The 25510-nt window shown below is 29.5% G+C and overlaps 3 protein-coding genes and 1 long non-coding RNA gene across 4 annotated transcripts in view; 2 read left to right on the forward strand and 2 right to left on the reverse strand.

The window, feature by feature from the left end:
* Positions 1-2657: 2657 nt before the first annotated feature.
* Positions 2658-6502, reverse strand: LOC119369095 (putative terpene synthase 6). Its single transcript, XM_089723040.1, has 7 exons — positions 6284-6502; positions 5763-6036; positions 4342-4720; positions 4013-4231; positions 3777-3915; positions 3405-3653; positions 2658-3137 (listed from the first exon to the last, which is right to left on the reverse strand). The coding sequence occupies exons 1-7, from the start codon at positions 6395-6397 to the stop codon at positions 2841-2843; spliced, it is 1671 nt and encodes a 556-aa protein (XP_089579166.1). The 5' UTR covers positions 6398-6502; the 3' UTR covers positions 2658-2840.
* A 2082-nt stretch (positions 6503-8584) lies between these two features.
* On the forward strand, positions 8585-10883 carry LOC110009680 (uncharacterized). Its single transcript, XR_002284561.3, has 3 exons — positions 8585-9229; positions 9786-9855; positions 10604-10883. It is a non-coding gene; the product is annotated as an uncharacterized LOC110009680 (long non-coding RNA).
* A 3450-nt stretch (positions 10884-14333) lies between these two features.
* LOC105636000 (Major facilitator superfamily protein) overlaps positions 14334-25510 on the forward strand; it is an 83717-nt gene continuing 72540 nt past the window's right edge. The window contains exon 1 of the mRNA XM_089722222.1: positions 14334-14806. Within this exon, the coding sequence (XP_089578348.1) occupies positions 14676-14806 (131 nt within the window). The 5' untranslated portion in view covers positions 14334-14675. The remainder of the gene's footprint in view (positions 14807-25510) is intronic.
* Positions 17280-20001, reverse strand: LOC119369168 (putative terpene synthase 6). The gene is made up of 6 exons (XM_089722226.1): positions 19728-20001; positions 19254-19632; positions 18636-18854; positions 18345-18483; positions 18006-18254; positions 17280-17585 (listed from the first exon to the last, which is right to left on the reverse strand). Exons 1-6 carry the CDS (start codon positions 19939-19941, stop codon positions 17289-17291), a joined length of 1497 nt encoding a protein of 498 aa, XP_089578352.1. The 5' UTR covers positions 19942-20001; the 3' UTR covers positions 17280-17288.

A 25510-nucleotide genomic window follows, 5' to 3' on the forward strand; every position in this document is an offset into this window, starting at 1 on the left:
ATGAATTCATTGCCCTACTCATAATGAACTTAAATCAATTGATTATTTTTATTTGGTTTTGTTTTCTTTGAGTTTCTTCTTTCCTTGCTTCCTCCCTTTCAACTGGCTTTTAATTAAATATTTTCATTTTAAAAGATAGTATTTCTTTCGTTCTAAAATTATAGTTCCACTTTCTTTTTGGAGTATCCCCATTAAGATACGTGTAAATATACCTTAAGTAAATGGCATATAATGGGGAGGGTAAACCAACCAACATGGCTTAGGCCATTTTATGTTAACCGTACACCCAACCAATTATAAATCCAAATATTAAACACATTAGTCCTTAACAATGCAATTTTCCACAATATCCTTCTATATAGTAATTCACGTAAACAATTAATAGGTAGTGAGAAAAAAAAAATAAACCTTAAGTTTCAGGAATTATAAATATATTGAGCACAACATGAGCAAATAACTAAAACTTTTTTATGCTATTTAGCAAGAAAATAATTTTCTTTTCTTTTCTCATGTCACCACAAAACAAATATTGAAATTTATATATTTGGCCTAATGTTGAAAATATAAATATACAACTTGCTAATGTGGGAGCCCATCCCCTAGTTAGTTAGGGCTTCTTACTCTTATGCTCATCTCCAAATTTGAGATTATATCCCAGAATGTTTGTTAGCTTTCTATGATTCAATTAATGCAAAGTGATCTTTTCCTTTCAGAAAAAAAAAAAAAAAAGAAAAAACAAAAGTTGACTAAATAATTTTAAGTACTGAAATTAATACATATAGCATTATACGAAAAAAGGGAATTCCCATCACAAAAATTTTATCGTTCGTTCCTTATTTTGTCACTAATTTAGTATTACTCACAAAATAGCAATAAAAAGTTTTTATTGGACAACCCTTGTCGCTAAAAAAGTAGCAACAACAAAATTTTTATTGGTAAATTAGCGACAATTTTGTCACTGATTTTTTTTTTTTGTTGCCAATGTCATCGTAAAAATTAGACAAGTTTTAGCGGTAAAATTATTTGTCGCCATTTTATTGATATTTTTTATCATTAATTTTATTGTTGTTTTGTCGGTATTTATCGTTAAATTAATTATGAAAATTTCTTATTGATAATTTATTGTTATTTTGTCGTTGACTTTAATGCATATTTTATAAAATAAGTTGATTTTATTGGTATTTTATCACAGTTTTTATTATTGATTTTTAAATTCATAAACTAATTGTATTTTAATAATTATATTATTTAAACTTAATTAATAGCTAAATTAAATAAAATAATAATAATAAATTATATTAATTAAACTTTAATAGCTAAACTAAATAAAGAAAAATAATAAAAAAAAAAAAAGCACAAAGAAGTAAAAGAAGAAGAATAAGATGAAGGAAGGAAAAACGAAAAACAGGAAAAAAAAAAAGAAAAGAAGTACAGTAGTAGAAGAAAAGAAAAAAAGAAAGAAGCCCTAAAAGCTATTATATCTCCACAAAGTAGGAGGGGGGCTCAAAACCAGACACATTTTGCTGAATGTTTGGTTGTAAATGGGTTTGCATTTCCATTTTTTTTTTCTTGCTTGGAAGAGGAAGATAAAGGTACTGCAAGTGTTTCTAATTTATCCATAGTTAGAAATAAATCTGGGTAATTTATAGAAACCATAGGCACCATCATTGACTTTGACAAATTAATTATATTAATTTGTATTTATGAGGTTTGGTACGAGAATCATGAGTTTAATAGTTGAATTAAAGATAACGGATTTAATCAGTGACAACTGAGATTAAAGAGACCAATTTACCGTTGCTAATGTTGGTTAGGGGGATTATGAGAATAAATTCAGACCGGATCAATTTATACTTTAATTCAATATTAATTTAATTGGACAGTCCAAATAAAAAAACTATTATACTTTAATTCAATATTTTTTGAACCGTTAAATGGATATAAATTTGAATAATTCGTGAAAATTAAGATTTCCCGATAATTTTTTACTAAGTTCAAATTTAGTTTCATAAGATAATAAAAAGCAATATATTATATTCATTATTAACTTCTCTTTTATCTCTTTCTCTTGTATATAAAAAATGATAGCCCTAATTACTCCTTCATGATATATGTGTGGATCAAACACCATAAATTCTGGTAGCTTTATGTTCTTTTCTTCCTTTTATCAAGAAAAAAAAAAGATATAATTCAAAATTAGAATCAAAATTATATACTCAAATCATATTTCTGACAACAAAGTAAAATTATATGCATCGTAATCATACATGAAACATATCATTCACAAATATCAAATATACAGGTAAAGTTATAAGTCTGAATATATAAATTTAATCCCTGGAATTTAATAAAAGAACTTTATGGCACCATAAACTTTAAACTCGATTTTATATTACCATTAGTTTAATACTATAAACGCTACTTTTTATAATATTTAGTAATATAACTTTTAAACTAATTTTTAGAGGTTAAGATAATGTTTTATAGAATGTTAACCCCTAAGAGGTTTTAATTTTAGTGTTTTCACTCCAAGAGCTTGCTACTCAAACAGTTAAATGCTACTAAAAAAAATACGAGCACACTTCTAAAAACAAATTTTTTTATTTAAGTGATTAGCTATGATATAATATTTCATGTTACTTAAATTTTTGTAATTCATAAAACACTCAAGATATCAGGATTTGAAATCATAATCCCATTCAGTTATTTATAATACATAATTTTAACAAGCCTAATGGAAGAAATAGAGCTCAAACCATTACACAATTATTGAGTGCATCATATGCATGCAAATGGAAAAATACATATATATTAAAATTTAAAAAGCGGGTTTAAACTTCTCATTTTGACAGGGCAAGTGGCTCAAGAAAGAGTGAAATAACTTTGTCTTTTAGACTTGATGGGTTAGTATATCCATCATCAAACGTATAAGCAACCTCTGTAATGCGAGCAATGTTGACGAGACATTCAAGGATAGGCCTTGGAGTAGAATTTGGTCTCATGCATTCCTCATTAATGTCTTTCCATGCATTTCCACAAATTTTCAATATCTCTTCAACTGCAATATCTTCTGTAACACCATATTCGTTTTTGTAACACTCTACACTTGAAGCACAATCTCCCCTCTTTTGCTCATCCTTCAAATAATAAATACACAAGTAATTAGAAATTATATAAGAAATACAAACCTATTGGGATCAGGAGCGAAGCTAACGATATACATTAAAGGTAAAACGTTAAGTAAAAATATAGAGCGGGCAAGTGATTGAAGTTATTAGAAAAACCAAAAAAAAAAAAAAAATCAGAAGTCTTGGATGGAACCCTCTTCTCTTTTTAATGGCATTGCCGTTGCATCGGATACTGCATATGCATTTAACAAAATTTATAGTAGTATGAGAACATACCTCATGGGATACTATATCGTTCAACAAACGACCAATTATCTTGACAGCATTAGCAATTTTTGGGTTAGCTTTTAGCCACTCATATTCCTTGATGCCTGCAAATTTTCCCATCCCAACAAAACATACTGCTGGAACTACTCCATAGCTGCTTGAGGTTGCACCATTGTGCAAATACTCCCCAAATGTTGGCACATATCCATCATTAGACCATTTCGCCTCCATCCGGTAGGCTCTCAATAATTCTTTAAACTAATTAAAATAGTTAAAAAAAAATACAAAGATCATGCTATCTATCAGCAAAGATACATATAACATAATAGTTTTAAAATTTCAATAATTAATTAATTAAAACAAAGCCTAAACAAATCTTACTGCCTCCTTCGTATAATAGGCACAATAGGACCTTCCTTCTTTGCACACAATATTACTTGTTTCCTCAAAAAGATCCAAAAAGGTCTTGTAGAGATCTTTCATGTAATCTGGGAGTTGATCAATTGCACTAATGTTGCACCTGAATATTAAAAGAAATAAAAATAAAATAAAATAAAATCCACCAATAGGAATCCCAAGTGTAATTATTTCTTGTAATTACATCGGAAATAGCAAACCTCTCAAATGCATCGGAAAAGGCAATTATTTCTTCCATTGTAGCATATGTATCATATGTGTCATCTGATAATGATACCATTATCAGATATTTAGTTACCATTAACCTTAAGAGAGCAAAATGAGGCTCGGACTGTATTGAACATGCCCAGAAATAGAGCTCTACGATTCTGTCTCTTGCATAGGGAAGCTTCCCTGCAAGATTGGAATCTTTCCACCACCTGAAAATATTGTGTTAGTACTATTAGTATCCTCGCAGTCTTTAAGAATATGCAGATGGATAGTTTTAAGTTTGTATAGTCAAATTAATTGCTTGACAAATAAACTTTACCTTACTAGTTCACCAAGCTCTTGTCTGTGTAGTAATTGTACTCTATTGAAATCTAATTTTGCAAACTCAAGTAGGGTTTCATTTCGAGACTCATCTTCTTCGTAAACAGAAATGTATTGCCTGGCCTCAACTCTTGGTACTCCTTTGTGAAAGGACAAGATGAGAGCATATCTTATATGTTGTGCAAGATGATGAGGAATTGATTGCATAGCTAGTGATGACTCCAAGATTGGCTTTGTAAAAGCAAGAGCTCCATCTAGAATATCTTCTCCGTGCACACTTACAAAACTTGCTTCATATAAGCTGAGAATCCCCTTCACATCATTACTGATAGCTTTCTGGAAATTTCCATCCTTGTCCTTGAATTTGTTGAACACATCTAGTTCAAAATTAAATTAATAGTATGTTAATCCTGTTTTGAAATACAATAAATTTATTTTAGCATAATAATTAATATCAAAGTTTATACGCAGGGATAGCCACGGTTCCAGAACCCGAGTTCCAGTTCCAAATAATGGGAAATTAGAACCAAATTGAAAATTGAAGGTTTCTGATCCGGTTTAGAATCGACGATTATAGTTCTCGTTTCAGAGTTAACGGTTCCAAAACCGACGTTTTAGACTGTTTTTCTGATCTGTTCGCATAATTTTAAAATCAAAAAAATTAGGAAACATGTTTAGTTCAAAATTTAAATTTTAAATATTTATGAAATAATTTTTAAAAATAAGTTTAAGAATAAATAAAAAAGGATTGAACTTAATCTTTTTTATAAAAAGGGGCTTGAATTTCCTCTACTTGCCATTATAGAATAATAATATTATAGAATAATAATATGTAACTTGGAAAAATTGAATATAAACAAATTAGAGAGACTAATTAGAGATTGGAAATATTATTTGAAAAAAATTTGGACAATTTCAAGGAGATTAATTAGACATTGGAGAAATTATTTGACAATAATTTGGATAATATTATTGGAGAGCTTAGAGAGATTGGAAAGTAGAGAAAATAATTTGGTGTGATGATGAATGAAAATAATTGGGTACTTGTACAAATACTCTTAAAACTAGCCGTTTATAGTTTTTATGAGGGTTAATGGTGGAACCGCCGGTTCTAGCTGTTGTAAATCAAAATTTAAATTTTTTTGAAACCGCCGACGATTTGAACCATTGGAACCGCCGGTTCTAACTGGTTATCAAAATCTTCGGTACTACTCGATTCTCGAAACCGCTGATTCACGGTTCTAAAAGACTTAAAATAAGAACTGGACTGCAACTCCCTAGTTGTAGTTTCGATTCTGTCCAATTTCGTTTTCAATTCCAACCGGTTCTGAACCGACAATTTCAGTTCCAAAAAATAGATTTTGGCCATCCCCACTTATACACATAATAATTAAAATTTTAGCATAATTAGACACTTACTGCAAGATATCTTATATCCATGTTGCCTTAAAACTCGAAAGAGAAGTCCTGTACTATAGAGATCACTATCATTATCATTAAGAAATTTGGAAACCGCATAAAAAATATGATTTAATTGCTCTTCGATCTCCATCTCAAAATGATATGATACACTAAGACGACATAATGTATCGATAAGTTCAATATTTTGGATTAAATTCTCTGTTGAAGCCATTAACATGTCTCTTACATTTTCCTTAAGCGACTCTACCTTTTTAGTATATGATTCATATTCCTGTGCAAGTAAAGATAGTCAATTAAGATGTTGAATTTAACATATTGAGCACAACATAAGCAAATAATTAAAAAACTTTTTTATGCCATTTAGCAAGAAAACAACTTTCTTTTCTTTTCTTGAGTCACCAGAAAACAAAAAGTGAAACATGTTAAACTTAAAATTAAAATATAATTAACTAGTAATTTGAAAAGCATAATATATAGGAAAATACTAATAATCTCATCAAAGCTAAAGAGATGGTTACCGAATCTGAAAAGGAGAAGGAAGCAAAGCTATCATATCCCCACAAAGTAGGAGGGAAATTAGGCACACAACGGCACACATTCTGCTCAAGTTTTGGTTGTAAATGGGTTTGCATCTCTATTGTTTTTGGTCTTGAAAGTGTTTCGAGTTCCTTTATGCTTAGAAATCAATTCAAGCTAATTAAAGAAACCATATCTCACCACTGTATACTTTGACAACAATAATTAGGCAAATGTTATCCATATCTAGAAGCAAAATGGGAAGCCACATACCTTAGGTTAGACAAGTTTTCTATTTTAATATCGCAGCATACAGAAAACATTTACAATTAAAATTTTAAATTCATTAAAATTTTTCAAATGTACCGGCATATATGCAAATTAAAATCATAAATAAAATATATCAGGTATATTTAATATTTTAAAATATATTAATTAGACTTTAAATGAATATATCACGTCAGATCTCATTTGAATGAAATGAACAATAATTGATCTATGGTCGAAGAATTAACCGCTAAAATTAGAAAGGACAAAAAACAATTTCAAATCTCTCAAGTAAATACTCTCTGCAATTTCAATCTATGGATGATGGTTGCAGATCAATAAAAAAATAAAAATGAAAAATTAACAATTAACAATTTGGGTTTGTGTTGTTTTTTTTTTTTTTTTTCTTCAAACATGAAAAGTAGGATTTTTAGAAGAGAGGAAAGAGACATGACCATGCCCACTTAAAGCATAATCAACATATTTTAAAATATCAAGTGCGTCTCATATCTCTTATTTATAATTTCGGTTTATTACGTAATCTGGCAGACACTTGAATGAAAATTTTTAATATATTGAAACATTTAATTGTAAATATTTTCTATTGAGATACCAAAATAAAAAAAAAATTAAAAAAATTAGGACACAAAATTTATAATTAACTCAATATATATTTTCGTCATTTTGATCCGAATTGGGGACAAAATATTAATAACAAAGCAAATATCTCGGACCATTAAATGTAAATTTTTGACTGAATATTATATATTTTGAAATTATTATGAACACTCGGTATAATTATATTAATAAAATTACAAATCATTTATAGGACCCAAAGTTCCAATCCTGATAATAAAGATATATTTTGCAGAGCTTGAAACAGATATAATCATAATTAATTTTGTGATCAATTTTAATCATTGAGCTGCAGCACCAAACCCCTTTTATTAAAACATACCATTCCAATTCTAATTTTGTCAATTTATTAAAAAATTTATAATATTCGATAACATAACATTAACATTTTATACTGATATTTAGATTTTGAGGAAATGAGTTATAAAATATTATTTCGTTTAATATTTTAATTAAATGAGTTGAGAAATACAAACATAACTAATTTTGCTTAGCAATTCATTAGAGTTGAATCGAAATATATATGTGTTTATATTTAATTATAATTGATTGTTTATTTATATTTTAAAATGAGTTTAATAGGCAATCAGGTGATCTGGTTGGTCTCTTCACCTATGTGTAGAGTGAAAGATCTCAAAACCACAAGAATTTCAAATTATTTAAATTAAATTCATAAAGAATTTATAAGAATAAAAAATTAATTAATTAATTAGTACTAATCTTTTAACATATTCATATTACTCGGGTCCAAGTACAATCTTAAAAACAATTTAAGCGTAATCTAATTCAAGCTTGATCGTTTTTTACGATTTACATCCTGAATTTTACCATAAAAGCAAAAGCTCAATTTTTACCAAAAAATAATTGATTTGAGTAAAATATAACTAAGATGATGAGACACCCATTGGCCATTCCATGTGTTTATGTACGAGGAAAAAGCCATTCAAATCAAATCAAAGCATAAGACTCCAGAAAACGCGTCACATCGGTTTGAATCTACTTTACATTCAAATCAAATCATCTTTATTGGCGGTTGCCGACACATTCATGTTCTACAGGGTCAGGCACTTGAATCCAAACAACTCCAATTATTTTCCTTATATTTTCAAGGACTTGCCCCCATTATTTTAAATGCTTAAAAGTTTGAGCGTAATCAAACCGATTAAATAGATCTTGATTTAGTGTAATTTTAATAATAAATAAAGTAAAATGAAGACAAATGATTTATACATACGGTCGATCCTAATTATTTTGTAATCAAAACTTAATTTTATAATCAAATTAATTAAGTAACAAATATAGTGATTTAGGTTAGATTTAGTTTTCAGCTGAAAATTTAATTGATTAAAGTTAAAATAAAGTGAAAATACCAACAATCGAATCCAAATAATAGTAATTTTTTATTTTTCATTTAGTCTTGCTTAATAAAAGGAGTTGATCATCAACTTCAACCAAACCTGGATCAAACCAAATCAGTCCCAAACCAACCCAAACATCTTCGTTTTTCCGATCACCGGCGACCCACGTCAACTACCCCTCCCTGCCGCCGTTTCTTTCTCTCTTTCTCTCTCTCTCTCCTGGTCTCCGACCAACAGAAACAGGCTCAACGAGCCTTCATCGCGCCACCCTCGCCATCGCTCCTTGCCGTCGCACCGCCAGTCGCTTCCTTTCTCTCTCAGTTAGATCGCGCCGCCACTGCCTCTCGGTCCACCTCCCTCTATTTCCTTTTGGGCGAGCAACAGCACCACCTGCCATCTCCGTCGCGAACGCTGCTCCTCGCGACCTCAGCCACCAGCCGCTGCTTGACGTCGCGCCTCCTACTCGCAGCTCCGGTGAGCACAGCTGCTCAGACGAGCAACGACTCCCGTTTTGGTCGACTCAGCGACTGCCCCCTATCTTTCTCTTTGTTCCGGCGAGACTGGTTGAAGACCAGTCGATCTGGTTCCTTCCATGCTGCTATTAGTGCGCCAGCCACCTCCGGTTGTCTCTCCGGCGCGCATAGTCTCCGTCTCCGGCCAAGCAAATTCCGACACTGTTGTGCTTAGGTATATAAATTAATTTTGGTTATTTTCAGAAAATTAATTAATTTTTAGTATTTGTTGCTAATTAATTTAATTCGATATTGGTTATTTTCCAATATATTTCACTAGCGTTGATTTGATAAAAAGACCGTAATTAATTAAAGCCAATTTAAATTAGCACCATATAAATTTAATTGAGAAATTTTAATAATAATAATAATAATAATAATGGAATTAAAGTATGGATTTAAGGTAGATTTGATTGAATGTTATTTTAATTTATAAACTATCGGTTGTGTGGTAATGTTGAGATTATAAGAGATGGAAAATCGACTTGATTGATTGTCCTACGGCTATGGATGGGTTACTTGGATTGAGTTAAAATTTAATAGAATTTTTAATATTTAAACATATGGATAGTCCAAATTTTAGGGAATGTACTACCGAAATTTCGGTAGAAATTAATCTAGTATTATCAGTTATATACATAGATAGTGTATTAGATTAATTTCCTTAATTACTTATTTCAATTAGTCCTTTGTCTGATATAATTCTTTCTTTGTGTTCTTAAATTTTTTAGATCGTCCAGATCCATCTACTGCTCCTTCAAGTTAAAATCCGAGATAAAGCATCTTCCTTTTTTTATCACTGTGAGTAATAATAAATAGTGCATACTATTATTGTATACACATATCATTTACTTTTATAAAAAAAATAAAAATAAAATAATAAATATATAAATGATAAAATAATATTCATTGTTATATTATCATATTATTATTAATATATGATTGTATGCATTTATATCACAATTATATTATGTTAATATTAATATATAATTATATTTTTATGTTGTGCATTAAGGATTGATTTGGTACAATACGTTGAATGAATTGTTTGATTACTTATGCTGTGAATTTGTCGTGTCTTGTTTGTGTGGAATTGGGATGAAATGTACCATTATGGGTTTGCGAGGGCGGTCTTCAATACCTTTGGCCATATATGAGGAGATCGGTGCCCCGTGTGCATATGATGATATATGATATGGAAAAATCATACGGTGGCTGCCTATTGATATGGAAAAGAATAGATAGTATATATAAAAAAAAAAGAGACGGATGGTCAAGTAAGGATTAAACCGGTTGGCCATGTATGGGATATCGGCTCCCCAGTGCACACGTCGGGGTTTTCGGTGGCGTCACTGACTAATTTTCACTTGTTTGATTATTTGAAGATGAAATTATTTGTGAATGCTGATGTTATGTCGTATGCTTGACTGGTTGTGTATTCACTTCAGTATTTTAGGATGCATTTGTGTGAATGTCTGTGATATGCATTATTTATTATTATTCACTGAGTTACAAAACTCACTCTTTTTTTATTTATTTAATTTGTCAGGAAGTAGAATCCCTACCGGTCCGACTGAAGCTCTGTAATCATCCCCCTAAGGCTATAGAAGTAAATTACTAATTTTGTATTTATCTAATTTAGGCATTGTTATATGTAAGAGTTTCACTACTTCTCTAGCTATTATTGAACTAAGCTGTTGTAGGATTTTATGCCTCACTAATCTTGTTTAATAGGTGTACTAAGCTATGAATGCCCTAAATATTTATCTAAAATACATATGAATCAGTAGCGAATATTATGAATGAGATATACTATTGGTTGGCCCGAACTACGTTTTATTTGAGATATTTGAGGTTAGGCCAGGATCATTGATTACTGGACACACACACATATATAGGAATCAATATGGGTTTACTGCTCTAGAATTTTTGTTGGGTGTGTATGAAGTTTGTGGTTTAGGCGGGTTTTGGAGGCCTTAAGCTTACTATGGGCTGGACCGGGGTATCGGGTCGTGGCAGAAACACACTGTTTCAGCCTATGGTATCGGGTCGTGACAGAAACATACTGAAAGTTCATAATTTTTTCTTTTGTTGAGTTTTTCTGCTATGGTAGTTTTTGTGATTTGTTTCAAATTTTAAGAAAAATAATAAAATTATAACTAAAATATGAATATAAAATTTCAAGAAAAATAGTAAAAATTACAAAATAAATTATAAATATAAGTCATGTAAATTTATATGGAATTTATACGCTTTGTTGGTTGATTATTTTGATAAATCATTTTTTCAATCAGAGAAAAAAAATATACATTAAAATTCTTTATTCTTCCATTTTTCATCTCATATTGAAACTAGCAAAATAAAAACAATATTTACAACCAGGAAGAAAATCAAACATATGTAAATACTTAAATTAACTTGTCAAAATTAATTTTATATCTAAATAAAAATGCAAAAGAAATAATTAATGTTTATCATTAATTAAAAATTAGATCATTGATATAATTGATATTTATTATTACTGAAACAACCCGAAAATTTAATTTCGTAAAATTTTCATTTGAAAATTAAGTTTTTACCAAGAGATTATACAACAAATATTTTATTGTTGCTAGACGGGACTCGTAAATTAGCTTAAATTTTTTTAAAACAGGTGAAAAACCTGTATATCAAGCCGAAATCGAGTCAGATCGCTGATTTAGATCAAATCAATTCGAATCGAACCGGAATGCCCATAACACTCTAGAAACTGCCTTTCTTTTTCTTTCTTTTTCTTCTCTTCTTCTTCTCCAGGGCATTTTCCCATTTTCGTTTTTTCCTTCGTTCTCCGGCCTACGGCCATTGATTCCGGCAAGTGAGCACTCAAACCTCAAGCGCTCGACGAAAGGAATCCATCTGTAACTTCGGTTTAAGCAGTGAAGGCCGGCAGCAAGGGAGATCGGGACGAAAAAAACTTCGCACCTTGCGATCCGCTTTTCCGGCGAGGTACTCACTGTTTCCGCTCATTTCAGGCTATGAGGTGAGCGCAAATCGCCTTCTCTCTCCGAGGCGAGCCCCTTTTTCCCATCCATTCCGGCGACAAGCTCGTTCGAAGGATCCGCCATGGATGGCAGCGGTGAAGCCACTGTCGGGGCCATTTCCGGCCAAAATTGGCACACCCAGTCCAAGTTGGGACGGAATCGGAGTCCCGAGGAGATTTCGAGCATTTTGCTGTGCGGGTTGCTAAATTCTGGGTTGTCTGAGTGCCGACGGGGCGGTCCGGCGAGGTACCAAGAGACAAAAATTTGTTCTCCTCCCACTGATCGTGGAATCGTCTATGCTCTAAGACCCGTTCCTAATTTTTAGTATAAATTCCAAACTGTAAAACTATTAATTGATTAAATTAAATCTGAATAAATAGTTAATTGAAGGACTCGTTGGATTCGTCGTGTAGATTCTGAATATACAATTAGAACTGTTTAGCTACATAATTCTCTATACGTGAAACATAATTAATAAACTAGAAAAAAAATTAATTGAATATGATTCCTGATAGGGAATCTCGATGGATAAACACACTTGATTCTGGAAATTAGAAATATAAGTCATTTAGGATATTTTGACCTTTATGTTGGAATAGTTGAATATAGAAGTGAATATAATTAAATAATAAGAATTTAAATTATTTGAATAGCAGATAACATAACCGTAGAAAGACTTAGTCAATGAATTAGATAATTGTTAACTTAATTTAACTAAGACCGATTACTTGGTGTATATAAAAAGGTGGATAATTATACATGTTGATATTGGCACATATTCAAGTGCGAATTGGGTTATTCATAAGGTAAGTTATTTAGATTAAAGTCTAATTGGAACGTTGATTCTTTATGGCTAGTCAAGGATTTTATTAGTTGATACTTATGTATTGACTAAGGTTAGTGAAATAAAGATTGGTTATAATTATATATATTAATAAAGGACTTTAATCATTTGGTAATTAACTAAAGAACTAATTACCTGGATGTAAAGCAAAGGTGGTTGATAATCGTATTGTATCAAGTTGGAAGAATACATAAAATTGTATACTGAGGGTCGTTTTAATTTTTAGAATTATGGTTGAATGATGATTTGGCTGTTGAAGGAAGATGGGAGTTTAGTTTGATTGATTGTTCGATGGATGGGATTTGAAAATTGTGGTTTAGTTAAATTTTAGGGGAGCTAGAATTTCGATAAAATCTAGCCTAGTCATAATGAATAATTAAGTTAATAGGTTTATTTAGATTAATTCTTTAACTTAATATATTTAAAATAAATTTCTTTATTTATTTTATTATTATTTATTTATTTATTTATTTTTCAAGGATCAATTACTATAATATATTGTCAATTACTACTTCTTTCTTTAATTGTAATTGAATATGAATGTCTAGTTGTACACTTGCATCATGATATTTAATTGTTTGATGTGTTTGCACTTAATTATAATGCTTGATTAATTATGATGTGACATTGCTGTACCTTGTTTGTATGGAATTGGGATGAAGTGGGTCACCATGGGTTTATGAGGACGGTCCTGCAAATGATGAAAATGTGGAATTTGACAGTCGGCCAGGTATGGAGAGATCGGCGCTTCCGTGTGCACCTGATGAGATGATATGGATAATATGAAAGTAAATTCTCCTAAAGCCTAGGTAAAGCTCAATTTCCTTTGCTGTAGAGCTAGAAAAGGAAATATTTAGTGTAATTGTGAGTTTACAAAATCCAATTGTTCTATTCGATATTGAAGTTGTAGGAATAAAATCATATGAATTTTTGCCTCTAGAACTACAAAATTCTCATTTAAACAAATTAGCTTCTTAGGTGTATATAAAGTATTCATGTCTCGGTTTGTCCCTGTGTCACACTACAAATGTTCGTACGTAAAATTTTCAATTATGTGAAGAATGAGAGTTATCAAGTTCAAGTCTTGTACAGTTTCGAGTGTTATTTCTACTCATTCGACCTTCAATGAATAGAAAAAATAACCAACATAATATCTCAATATCCCTTTAAAATAATATGATACTTTAATGCATTGTCCTTATAAAGATATTATTTAATTGTTTTTCAATCAATTCACGAGTAAAAAATATCAAATTTGAGTATCTGTGTGTAAAAATTTTCATCAATTTTATGGATCGAGGAGAAAATTATTTTTTTATATAACTTACAGTATTATTTCTGTTACGTCAAGAAAAAATTATTTACTTCTGCCAGTTGGTGAGATAGTGCTTTTGCGCTAGCCGCACTGAATCCCTGTCCCAGGACTCCTAGGCATGGCAAAAGTGAAGGAATAGAGCAACTTTACCTGAATCTAAACAGAGATGCGCGTCAGTTTGTTACCGAGATAACCAAATCCGATTAGAGGCAGTTTTTTACAGCTCAAAATTTCATCTTGGAGGTAAAAGCTTTTTCTATGTTGACGAAATGATTACAGAAATGCAAAATGTTAAAAACTCATTTTCAATAAAAGACAAACACTCTTCTGCATTGAGACTTGAGAGAGTGATGGAAAAGTAGTTAACCTTCTTTAACTACTATTCAAAGACCAAGTAGCTGTGGTTGTTTCTTCAATAAGATATTTTTTATATATCGCTTTCATGGCACAAGAAGAAACCGAGGAAACAAAGCCGTCTTCGTCTGATGAGCCAAGCCCATCAGTTGAAACTCAGATGGCCAAAAGCTCAAGTTCATTGTCTGCTCCTACTCCCTCTTGGTTTACCCCAAAAAGGTACATCTTTAACTCGCTGTTTTGATTCCTAAATTGGCCTTTTTGGTCTGTGTTTCTTGGTCTTTTGGGATTTGAAACAATAATTGGATCTTTTCTTTTCTTTTTGGGTGTTCATGCTTTGAATGAGTAATGCACATATGGGTTTAAGAATTTAAGAGGTTTTTTATTTTATTTTATTTTATTTTTGGTGGGGGGGGGGGGGGTTGATTTGGTAATTTAAATATTTGGCCCAATGTTGAAAATATAAATATAGAAGTTGCTAATGTGGGAGCCCATACTCTAGTTAGGGCTTCTTACTCTTATGCTCATCTCCAAATTTGAGATTATATCCCAGAATGTTTGTTAGCTTTCTATGATTCAAGTTAATGCAAAGTGATTTTTTCCTTTAGAAAAAAAAATTTTTTAAATTGCCATCAAAAAATTTTATCATTAATTTCTTATTTTGACACTAATTTCTTATTTTGTCGCTAATTTAGTATTACTAGCAAAATAGCAATAAAAAATTTTTATTGATAAACCCTTTCCGCTAAAAAAGTAGCAAAAAAAATTTTTTTATCCGTAAATTAGCAACAATTTTGTCGTTGAATTTAATTTTCTTTTGTTGCTAATGTCGCTGTAAAAATAGATAAGCTTTATCGATAAAAGTATTTCATCGTTAATTTTGTTATTGTTTTGTCGGTATTTTATTGTTAAATTAATTATGAAAATTTCTTATTGATAATTTATTGTTATTTTGTTGTTGACTTTAATGCATGTTTTGTAAAATAATTTGATTTTATCGGTAATTTATTATTTTATCATAGTTTTTATTATTGATTTTTAAATTAATAAACTACTTTTATTTTAATAATTATATTAATTAACTTAATTAATAGCTAAATTAAATAAAGAAAAATAATAAAAAAAAAAAGCACAAAGAAGTAAAAGAAGAAGAAGATGAAGGAAAGAAAGAAAGAAGAAAAAAAGGAAAAAAATCAGATTAATTTAGAAATAAATCTGGGTAATTTATAGAAACCACCATTGACTTTGACAAATTGATTATATTAATTTGCATTTATGAGATTTGGTACGAGAATCATGAGTTTAATAGTTCAATCATGAGTTTACCATTACTAACGTTGATTGAAGGGATTCTGAGAATAAATTCAGAGCGGATCAGTCTATAGATTAATTCATGATTAATTCAAAAATCAAAAAAACTATGATTTGATTTTGTGAATAAGAACGAATCATATTTTATGAACCGTTAAATGGATACAAATTTGAATAATTTGTGGGAATTAAGATTTCGTGATAATTTTTTACTAAGTTCAAATTTAGTTTCATAAGATAATAAGAAGCAATATATTATATTATATTTATTAACTTCTCTTTTATCTCTTTCTCTTGTACATAAAAAATGATAGCCCTAATTACTCCTGCATGATATGTGTGGGGATCGGACACCCTAAATTCTGTTAGCTTTATGTTCTTTTCTTCTTTTTATCTAGAAAAAAAAAGACATAATTGAAAATTAGAATCAAAATTATGTACTCAAATCATTTTTTTTGACTATAAAGTAAAATTATATGCATCATAATCATACATTAAATATATCATTCACAAATATTCAAATATATACTTAAAGTTATAAGGCTAAATACATAATTTAATCCCTAGAGTTTAATGAAAGAACTTTATAGCATGATGAACTTTAAACTCAATTTTATATTACCATTAGTTTTATTTTTTATTTTTATGATAACCTCATATATCATCATCCTTGTAATAACAAGTTTTAAGTTTTGCTCTTTTATATGCAAAATGTTGATGTAATAATCTCACCTCTAAATAAAGTGAGATCTTGTATCATCCAAAATGATGGAATTTAGGCCATATGATGAAGTTTATCAATTCTATACATTTTGGCTTTTATTTTTTTCTCAATCAAATGAAGGAATTTGGCAAATACATAACTTATTTATGTTTCAAATCCCAATTCCATTAATCCAAACAATATCAAAATTCTAAATTTATTATGACTATATTTGGCAACAATTTTTTAAGTAGTTTATAGCATCTTGACCTATCAAAATGCTAAATGGTACTTTTTATAGTATTCAGTAACATAGCTTTTAAACTAGTTTTTAGAGGTTAAGATAATATTTTATAGAACGTTAGCCCTATAAGGTTTTAATTTTAGTGTTTTCACTCAAACAGATAAAACGCTACTAAAAAGAAAAAAAATACTAGCACACTTCAAACAACAATTTTTTTTTTTTTGTTTGAGTGATTAAGTATGATACAATATTTCATATTACTTAAATTTTTGTAATTCATAAAACACTCAAGATATCAGGATTTGAAATCATAATCCCATTCAATTATTTATAATACATAATTTTAACAAGCCTAATAGAAGAAATAGAGCTCAAACCATTACACAATTATTGAGTGCATCATATATATATATATTAAAATTTAAAAAGCGGGTTTCAACTTCTCATTTTGACAAGGCAAACGGGTCAAGATAGAGTGAGATGACTTTGTCTTTAAGACTTGATGGGTTAGTATATGCATCATCAAACTTATAAACAAGCTCTGTAACGCGACCAAGGTTGAGCAGACATTCAAGGATAGGCCTTGAAACAGAAGTTGGTCTCATGCATTCTTCGTTAATATCTTTCCATGCATTTCCACATATTTTCAAGATTTCTTCAACTGCTTTTTCTTCTGTAACACCATATTCTTTTGTGTAACACTCCACACTTGAAGCACAGTCTCCCCTCTTTTGCTCATCCTTCAAATGATAAATACACAAGCAATTAGAGATTATGTAAATATAAAAACCTATTTGGATCAGGGGCAAAGCCAACAATTTAAATTGAAAGTAAAACTTTAAGCAAAAATTTAAAGAGGCATGAAGTTATTAGGAAAACAAAAACAGAAGTATTCTATTCGAGATTCTTATATTTTTAGTGGCTTTGCCATTGCATGAGATATATTACGGTTGTGTTTGACAATAATTTTTTTAAGGCTATTTTTTCTATTTTTGGGTAACATAATATTTGAATTAATTTTTATAAAAGGTTAATTCCTGTAACGTTTAACTTTTAGTGTTTTATGAGAAACAACTCAAACAATCAACTGTTACTAAAATAACTAATTTTGCCGAATAAATTTTATGTCATTCAATAAAATTTTTAGTATGAGAATATACCTTGTGGGATACTATGTCGTTCAACAAACGACCAAGTATTTTGCCAGCATTAGCAATTTTTGGGTTGGCTTTTAGCCATTCATATTCCTTAAACCCTGCGAACTTTTCCATTCCAATGAAACTTGCTGCTAGTATTACTCCGTAGCTGCTTGAAGTTGCACCATTGGGTAAATACTCACCAAACATTGGCACATAACCATCATTAAACCATTGTGCCTCCATACGGTAGGCTCTCAACAATTCTTTAAACTAATTAAAATAATTATATCAGCCATAATTAATTGTGGAAAGAGTAAGAAATTAATTAATTAATTAAATCAAAGCCTAAACAAATCTTACTTCCTCCCTTGTATAGTAGGCACAATAGGACCTTCCTTCCTTGCTCCCAATGTTACTTGTTTCCTCAAAAAGATCCAAAAAGGCCTTATATAAATCTTTCATGTAATCTGGCAGTTGATCAATTGCACCAATATTCCACCTGAATATTGAAAAAAAAAAAAGATTTATAAAATATTGTTTAAATATTGTTTTATTTAATTTGATAATATTATATAATTTTATATCTAGTAACTCTACTTGTTTTGACATAAATAATTATGTGAAAGACAGTAATTAGAAGGGATTGTAAACCTCTCAAATGCATCTGTAAAAGCATTGATTTCTTCCATTGAAGCATATGCATCGTATGTGTCATCTGACAATGATATCATTGATAAATATTTGGTCACCATCAACCTTAGAAGAGCAAAATGAGGCTCGAATTGGATTGAACATGCCCAGAAATAGAGCTCTACAATTCTGTCTCTTGCATAGGGAAATTTTCCTGGAAGATTGGAGTCTTTCCACCACCTAAACATAATGCAAACAAGCCAATCATATACAAAGACAATTTCAGGATTTAAATATAAAGGGATAAAATTTTGGATGTATAAATCAAGTGGTTAAAGCAGTGAAATTCTTGTAAGGTAAAATTACTTGTTTTAATAGGTATCGATTGTCCAAGTAGTTATTTTATTAGTTTTTCATTAAATGTTGGAGGGATTAATATTTCATAATCCACTTCTTCACACTCTATAAAATAGTACAAACGTTTCTTCACCTGCTACTTCAAATAAAAAGAATAATATGTTAACTAAGTTCAAAATATTATGTACTACGTTAAAAGCTGTTACTGAATAGAGCCTTAACAAAATGTAAAATAGATGTAGTCAAATTAATTTATCATATTATATTACGGACAAAGTTTACCTTACTAGTTCACCAAGCTCTTGCTTGTGTAGTAATTGTACTCGATTGAAATCTAATTTTGCAAACTCAAGTAGGGTTTCATTTCGAGACTCATCTTCTTCGTAAAAAGAGATGTATTGCCTGGCCTCAACTCTTGGTACTCCTTTGTGAAAGGGAAAGATGAGAGCATTTCTTATATTTTGTGCAAGATGGTGAGGAATTGATTGCATAGCTAGTAATGACTCCAAGATTGGCTTTGTAAAAGCAAGAGCTTCATCTAGAATATCTTCTCCATGCACACTTACAAAACTTGCTTCATATAAGCTAAGAATGCCCTTCACATCATTAATTATAGCTTTCTTGAATTTTCCATCCTTGTCTTTGAATTTATTGAACACATCTAATTCATAATTGAAGTAATAATCCATCAATTCCGTTTAGAAATAGACTAAATTTACTTTAGCATAATAATTATTATCGTAAGCAGACACTTACCGCACGACATTTTGTATCCATGTTGTCTTAAAACTCGAAAAAGAAGTGCTATATCATAGAGATCACAGTCATTATCATCAAGAAAATTGGAAACAACATTAAAAGCATGACTTAACTGCTCTTGGATTTCCATCTCAAAATGATACGATACAGCAAGACGACATAACGTACTGATAAGTTCAATATTTTGGACTAGATTCTTCACAGAATCCATTAATATGCATCTTACCTTTTTTTTAAGCGACTCTACCTTTTTAGTGTACAATTCATATTCCTGTGCAAGTAAAGTATTCAATTTAAGATGTTGAATGTAACATATTGAGCAAAATATAAGCAAATAATTAAAATTTTTTATGCTATTATTTGGCAAGAAATAATTCTTTTTTTCTCGTATCAACACAAACCAAATAGTGAAATTTGTATACATGGCCTAAAGTTAAAATTAAAAATATAATGAAACATTAACTTCTAAAAAATATTTGAATTTTTTTTGGCTATTATGACATTTTAAAAGCATAACAGGAAATAATAAACAGTAAAAAAAATTAAGAATTTCATCAAAGCTAAAGAGAGAGTTACCGAATTTGGGAAGGAGAAGGACGCAAAGCTATTATATCCCCACAACGCAGGAGGGAAATTAGGCACACGACACACATTTTGCTCAGCTTTTGGTTGTAAATGGGTTTGCATTTCCTTTTTTTTTTTTTTTTTTTTGAAGAGGAAGATAAATGTACTACAAGTGTTACAAGTGTTTCTAATTCATCTATGGTTAGAAATCAATCTAGCTAATTTATAGAAACCATTGCCCACCACTATTGACAAAATGATATCATTAATTTGTACTTATTAGATTTATTATGGGAATTAATTATGCGTTTGATGCTTTGTTTGGATGGATCTAAAATAGAGACTGAAAATGCCAGAAATTTTCAAATTACCTTTTTTTTTTGGGTAAAAATATTAAGTATGGTGTAAAATAAATTTATTTTATATCGTACAATTTCCCTCTCAAAATAGAGTGAGGATAGTAAATAATGGGTGAAAAGTTACTATTCATACTTGATAAAGAAAATTAAATTATTTTACACCTTTATTTTACATCGATCGAAACAAAAAGCGTAAAATAATTAAAGAGATAAAATGAAAAATATCATTTTGCATCCTTATTTTATTTCCTCATTTATTTTACTTCTTCCTTCTTCCCAAATACAGCATAAGGTTGAATCGGAAATTATAATTCAATTAAAAATAATGGATTGGATCGGTAAAAGAATATTCAAGTATAGTATTAAATATGATACTCATAGTCAATCATTTAATGGTTTGGTTGGTCTTCAATTGCGTGAGAAATGTGAGATCTCGAGTTCAAGTCTTCTCAACCATAAGAGTTCGTGTTATTAACAAGATGAACTTGAGAGAAATAAATAAGAGACGTTTAAGTTTTTTAAGCTGTTTAATTAATTATTTTGATAAAAAGAAAAAAAAGAAAAAAAAAAAAGACAAGAGGGTGTGATGTACCTTCACTCATCTAGGTATCAAAAACTTTCAAAGAATTGGATTTGTTGAATAAATTAGGCAGACGTAATACAAGTGTTTCTGATTCATCCACGTACGGTTAGAAATCAATCTAGCTAATGTATAGAAACCATTGCCCACCACCATTGACTTAGACATCTTTTACACTATCCAATGAACATTCTTGAACTTTGGTTTAGATATATACTAAAAACAACATATCACTATTGTTAATCTTGCAACTTCACCATAATCAAAATTAAAGAAAGATATATTATTAACCTAATATTACAAGCTATAATTATAAACCACAAAAATACTTATCTAGACCGAGTTAATGATTCCACGTATAAACCGTTTACGTGCATCTATAAGCATAACACAATACCAACTCACAATCACTAACTTAACATTACTTGTTTGTTAATAATAATAATAATAATAATAACATTACTTGATTTTATCTTTTTCTCATAAGCCCAAGTCCATATCGTCTCACCTTTCTTTAATACTAAAATTCAGTATTGCATTCACATTATACACTATTTCCTCCAATTAGAGCTATATTAATGCTAACAAGTTGTATTTAATTAAAAAACGACTATTAAATTACTTCCTTGATCCACAAATATTAATTAATTGCTATAATTCAAAATTTTCAATAATTTATTACGAATAAAAATAATATAGTCAATTTACTCAATAATTTATTATAAATTATATAAATTAAATAATTTTCTTAAGAAACGACAAAAATGTAAATATAATAGTTCACATAAAAATCTTGTCAAGCAATAGTTCTCAGTTCTCACGTAGGCTTATCCTTATCTAATTCATTATTATATATTTTGTCCTGTAAAAAGGATTGAAGCCCAAAATTTTAAATATAATTCTAACAAGTCATGACGGCATAAATTTCAAAATCAATATTTCATTCAAAATAACTAGATAAACTCAATTCTACCAAATTCCAGTTCTATTTCGGTTGAACCTTAAACTCATAATCCCCAGATCAAACCGAAACTATTATAACTACTCCATGGCTGCTTACGGTTGCACCAGTGACAGTGAGAAATGTTCACCAAATATTGGCACACAGCCATCATTAAACCATTGTGACTCCATACAGCAATTTTTTAACCTAATTAAAAATTGAAAATATATATCAGCCAAAATATTAAATATTACTAAAATTTAATTGGTTGTGGAAATTAATTAAATCAAAGCCTAAACAAAAATTACTGCATCCTTGCTCACAATATTACTTGTTTCCTTGCTCACTATTAATTTTTATTTTAAAATGTTAAATAAAATTTTAATAAAATTATAAAATATTATTAGTAACTTTCTGCCTAATGTTATGTTTAGGTACATGACATGGGATGCAAACATGAAATTCTTTTCATAAACACCATATATAAATTACAATGTTGGATGATTAAATGATTTAAATTCTATTATTCATAAAAAAGTTGATGGAGTTATGAGAATCCCATCTCTGAGGTGGGATTTCTGTCTGTTCCAAAATGATGGAATTTAAACTATATGATGGAATTTATCAATTCCATAGATTTTGGCCTATTTTTTTCTCAATTAAGTAAAGGAATTTGGCAAATCCATGAATTATTTACATTTCATAATCCAAATTCTATCAATTCAAATGATCTCAACATTTTAACTTTGTTATATGTGTATATATATATATATATATATATATATATATATATATATATATATATACTACATACAAAAAATGTTATTGGAACATTTTTTAACGAAGCATTAATATTTTAATAAAAAAATTTACAGTGTTCGATAACATAACATTTTATACTGATATTTTGATTTTGAGGAAATGAGTTATAAAATATTATTCCCTTTAATATTTTGATTAAACAAGTTGACAAATACAAAAATAACTAATTTTGCTTAGCAATACATTAGAGTTGAATCAAAGTACATATGTATTTATATTTAATTACAATTGGTTGTTTATTTATGTTTAAAATGAGCTTAGTAGCCAATCAGATGTGATCTTGTTGGTCTCATCACTTATGTATGGAGTGAGAGGTCTCGAAACCACAAGAATTTCAAATTGTTTAAATTAATCATAGTGTCAAATTTTACTAAACAAAATGGATTTTCCCCTTGAGTTTCACAACAAAATTGTTTTCATTATTTTTAATGAGACATTAGAGAAGCAAATATTAAATGGGCTTCTTAGACACTGATTTAAGTGGCAGCCCTAATTCTGTAAGACAGCAAATAGTTAATTGGTCTCACAAGCAATTGACCCAAAGGATCTGAGATTGTGACCTATTAACTGCAAATCTTACAAATTATGTTAGGTATGAAGAAAAAGCCATGCCTAGTTAAGGGCTGCTATCTTATAATTAATGTACCCACCAACCAATTGTTTTTATATACTATATAATCACCAACTTAACAGACACTTCTCGTGTTAAGCCCAGTTGCATTTAGTTAGCCTTCTCTTTAATTATCCTGCCATCCCAATGCTCAACGCTGATTATAATTGTAGATATACTATGATTAGGATTGCATTGTAATACTAATAGTCGCGACATTTGCTCTTAGATAAGATAAATCGATAAATATCCGAGTAAGGAATGTCTGTTTTATAATATAAAAGATTAAAATTTATACTTTACGAATATAAATTGATACTATGTCAATATAATCAAATAATTATTATACTAAATTAATTAGTTAAACATGTCTCACTTGAATAAATAATCATTATGATTATAATCACCTAATGAATTACTCTTTTTTTGCTGATTGGCTATAAAAAATATTGGGAAGTAAATAAACATACAAAGAGTAGCCAAAAAAAAAAAAAAAAAAAACAAGTGGCTGGTTATCCCATCAGCTTGTACATAGAGAATATCTCAAGTAATCACAATTGTACCTTTTTGACAAAAAATATACGTATAATGCCAAAAAATTAAAAAAAGAAAAATTGATAGTACAAATAATTAGCTGCAATCCAACATTATATTTAGCAATATCATTAATATATTGTTATAAACGTACATCAGTTATTAGTTATTAATAATTCAATAATTGCTATAGTTTTTAAATGTACCAAAACAAAAAGAAAGAAAATGTACACATTTGAGAGAGAGAGAGGCGATCAAACTTAATGTTAGAAGTTTGTAAGTCATATATAGTAAGAGAAAGTATAATAACTAGAAAATTAATCCAATAGTACAGGTTAGGGTTTATGAAACCTCTCCTCAGATTGTAAAGTGCGAGTTTTCTTTTTCGAGAATCGAACCTAATTATGTTCTTATTCTTATAAATTGAGGTCGTCCTCAACCAACATCGTGGTGGGATTTTGAGGAATGTTTTAATAAAGAAAAAGTTTGCACACACTAGACAATAACCCACTTTGTAAGCAGCAATTATTTGCTGGCTTCTTCTTGAGTTTGCACTTTACACGGACCAAACAAATGTTCCCTAAATATAAAACAATCATACACTGAACCGTTGAACCTCAGAATATGATAAGCAATAATAAGAAACTATATATTTAAAATGAATTAACATCCTCTCAAGTCTTTATAACCTGCCTCATCATATTCATGCAATGTTGTCTTCTCCTACATCTTTTTTTTTTTTTAAAATAATTTAATTTAATTAAAAATACCCATGAAAATTAGTTATCTAAAATTATATTTGTCAAATTAAATTCTAACTACATTTTGAAATAAGGGCTGCTATCCAATTCTTAGGTAGAGGACCTTTTGTTGGACTTCATAATGGACTTAAATTACTTGATTGGAATTGAGGGGTTTACAATCTTGATTTCATAAGGAGATCCTTTCCCAGGCAGCATCCCTTTCTTGACCTCATAATATTACTAAATTGGCCGTTTTGGTCTGTGTTTCTTGGTCTTTTGGGATTTGAAACAAGAATTGGATCTTTTCTTTTCTTTTCTTTTTGGGTGTTCATGCTTTGACTGAGTAATGCACATATGGGTTTAAGAATTTAAGAGGTTTTTTATTTTATTTTATTTTATTTTTGGTTTTTTTTTTGTTTTTTTTTTTTTTTTTTGGGGGGGGGGGTTGATTTGGTAATTTAAATATTTGGCCCAATGTTGAAAATATAAATATAGAAGTTGCTAATGTGGGAGCCCATAAGTTAGGGCTTCTTACTCTTATGCTCATCTCCAAATTTGAGATTATATCCCAGAATATTTGTTAGCTTTCTATGATTCAAGTAAATGCAAAGTGATTTTTTCCTTT

Source organism: Jatropha curcas, chromosome 6, assembly GCF_041381405.1.
Source record: "Jatropha curcas cultivar XTBG-Jc1 chromosome 6, XTBG_Jcur_1.0, whole genome shotgun sequence".
In the NCBI taxonomy this organism is placed as follows: domain Eukaryota; kingdom Viridiplantae; phylum Streptophyta; class Magnoliopsida; order Malpighiales; family Euphorbiaceae; genus Jatropha; species Jatropha curcas.

Coding starts and splice junctions, on each gene's coding strand:
- LOC119369095 (XM_089723040.1), bottom strand. CDS start 6,397: ATGCAAACCCATTTACAACCAAAACTTGAGCAGAATGTGTGCCGTTGT. Junction 4,721..5,762: donor TGGATATAAGATATCTTGCA/GTAAGTGTCTAA, acceptor ATTTTGAACTAG/ATGTGTTCAACAAATTCAAG. Junction 4,232..4,341: donor GAGCTTGGTGAACTAGTAAG/GTAAAGTTTATT, acceptor CAATATTTTCAG/GTGGTGGAAAGATTCCAATC.
- LOC119369168 (XM_089722226.1), bottom strand. CDS start 19,941: ATGGATTCTGTGAAGAATCTAGTCCAAAATATTGAACTTATCAGTACG. Junction 18,855..19,253: donor GAGCTTGGTGAACTAGTAAG/GTAAACTTTGTC, acceptor CATTATGTTTAG/GTGGTGGAAAGACTCCAATC. Junction 17,586..18,005: donor ACGACATAGTATCCCACAAG/GTATATTCTCAT, acceptor TATCATTTGAAG/GATGAGCAAAAGAGGGGAGA.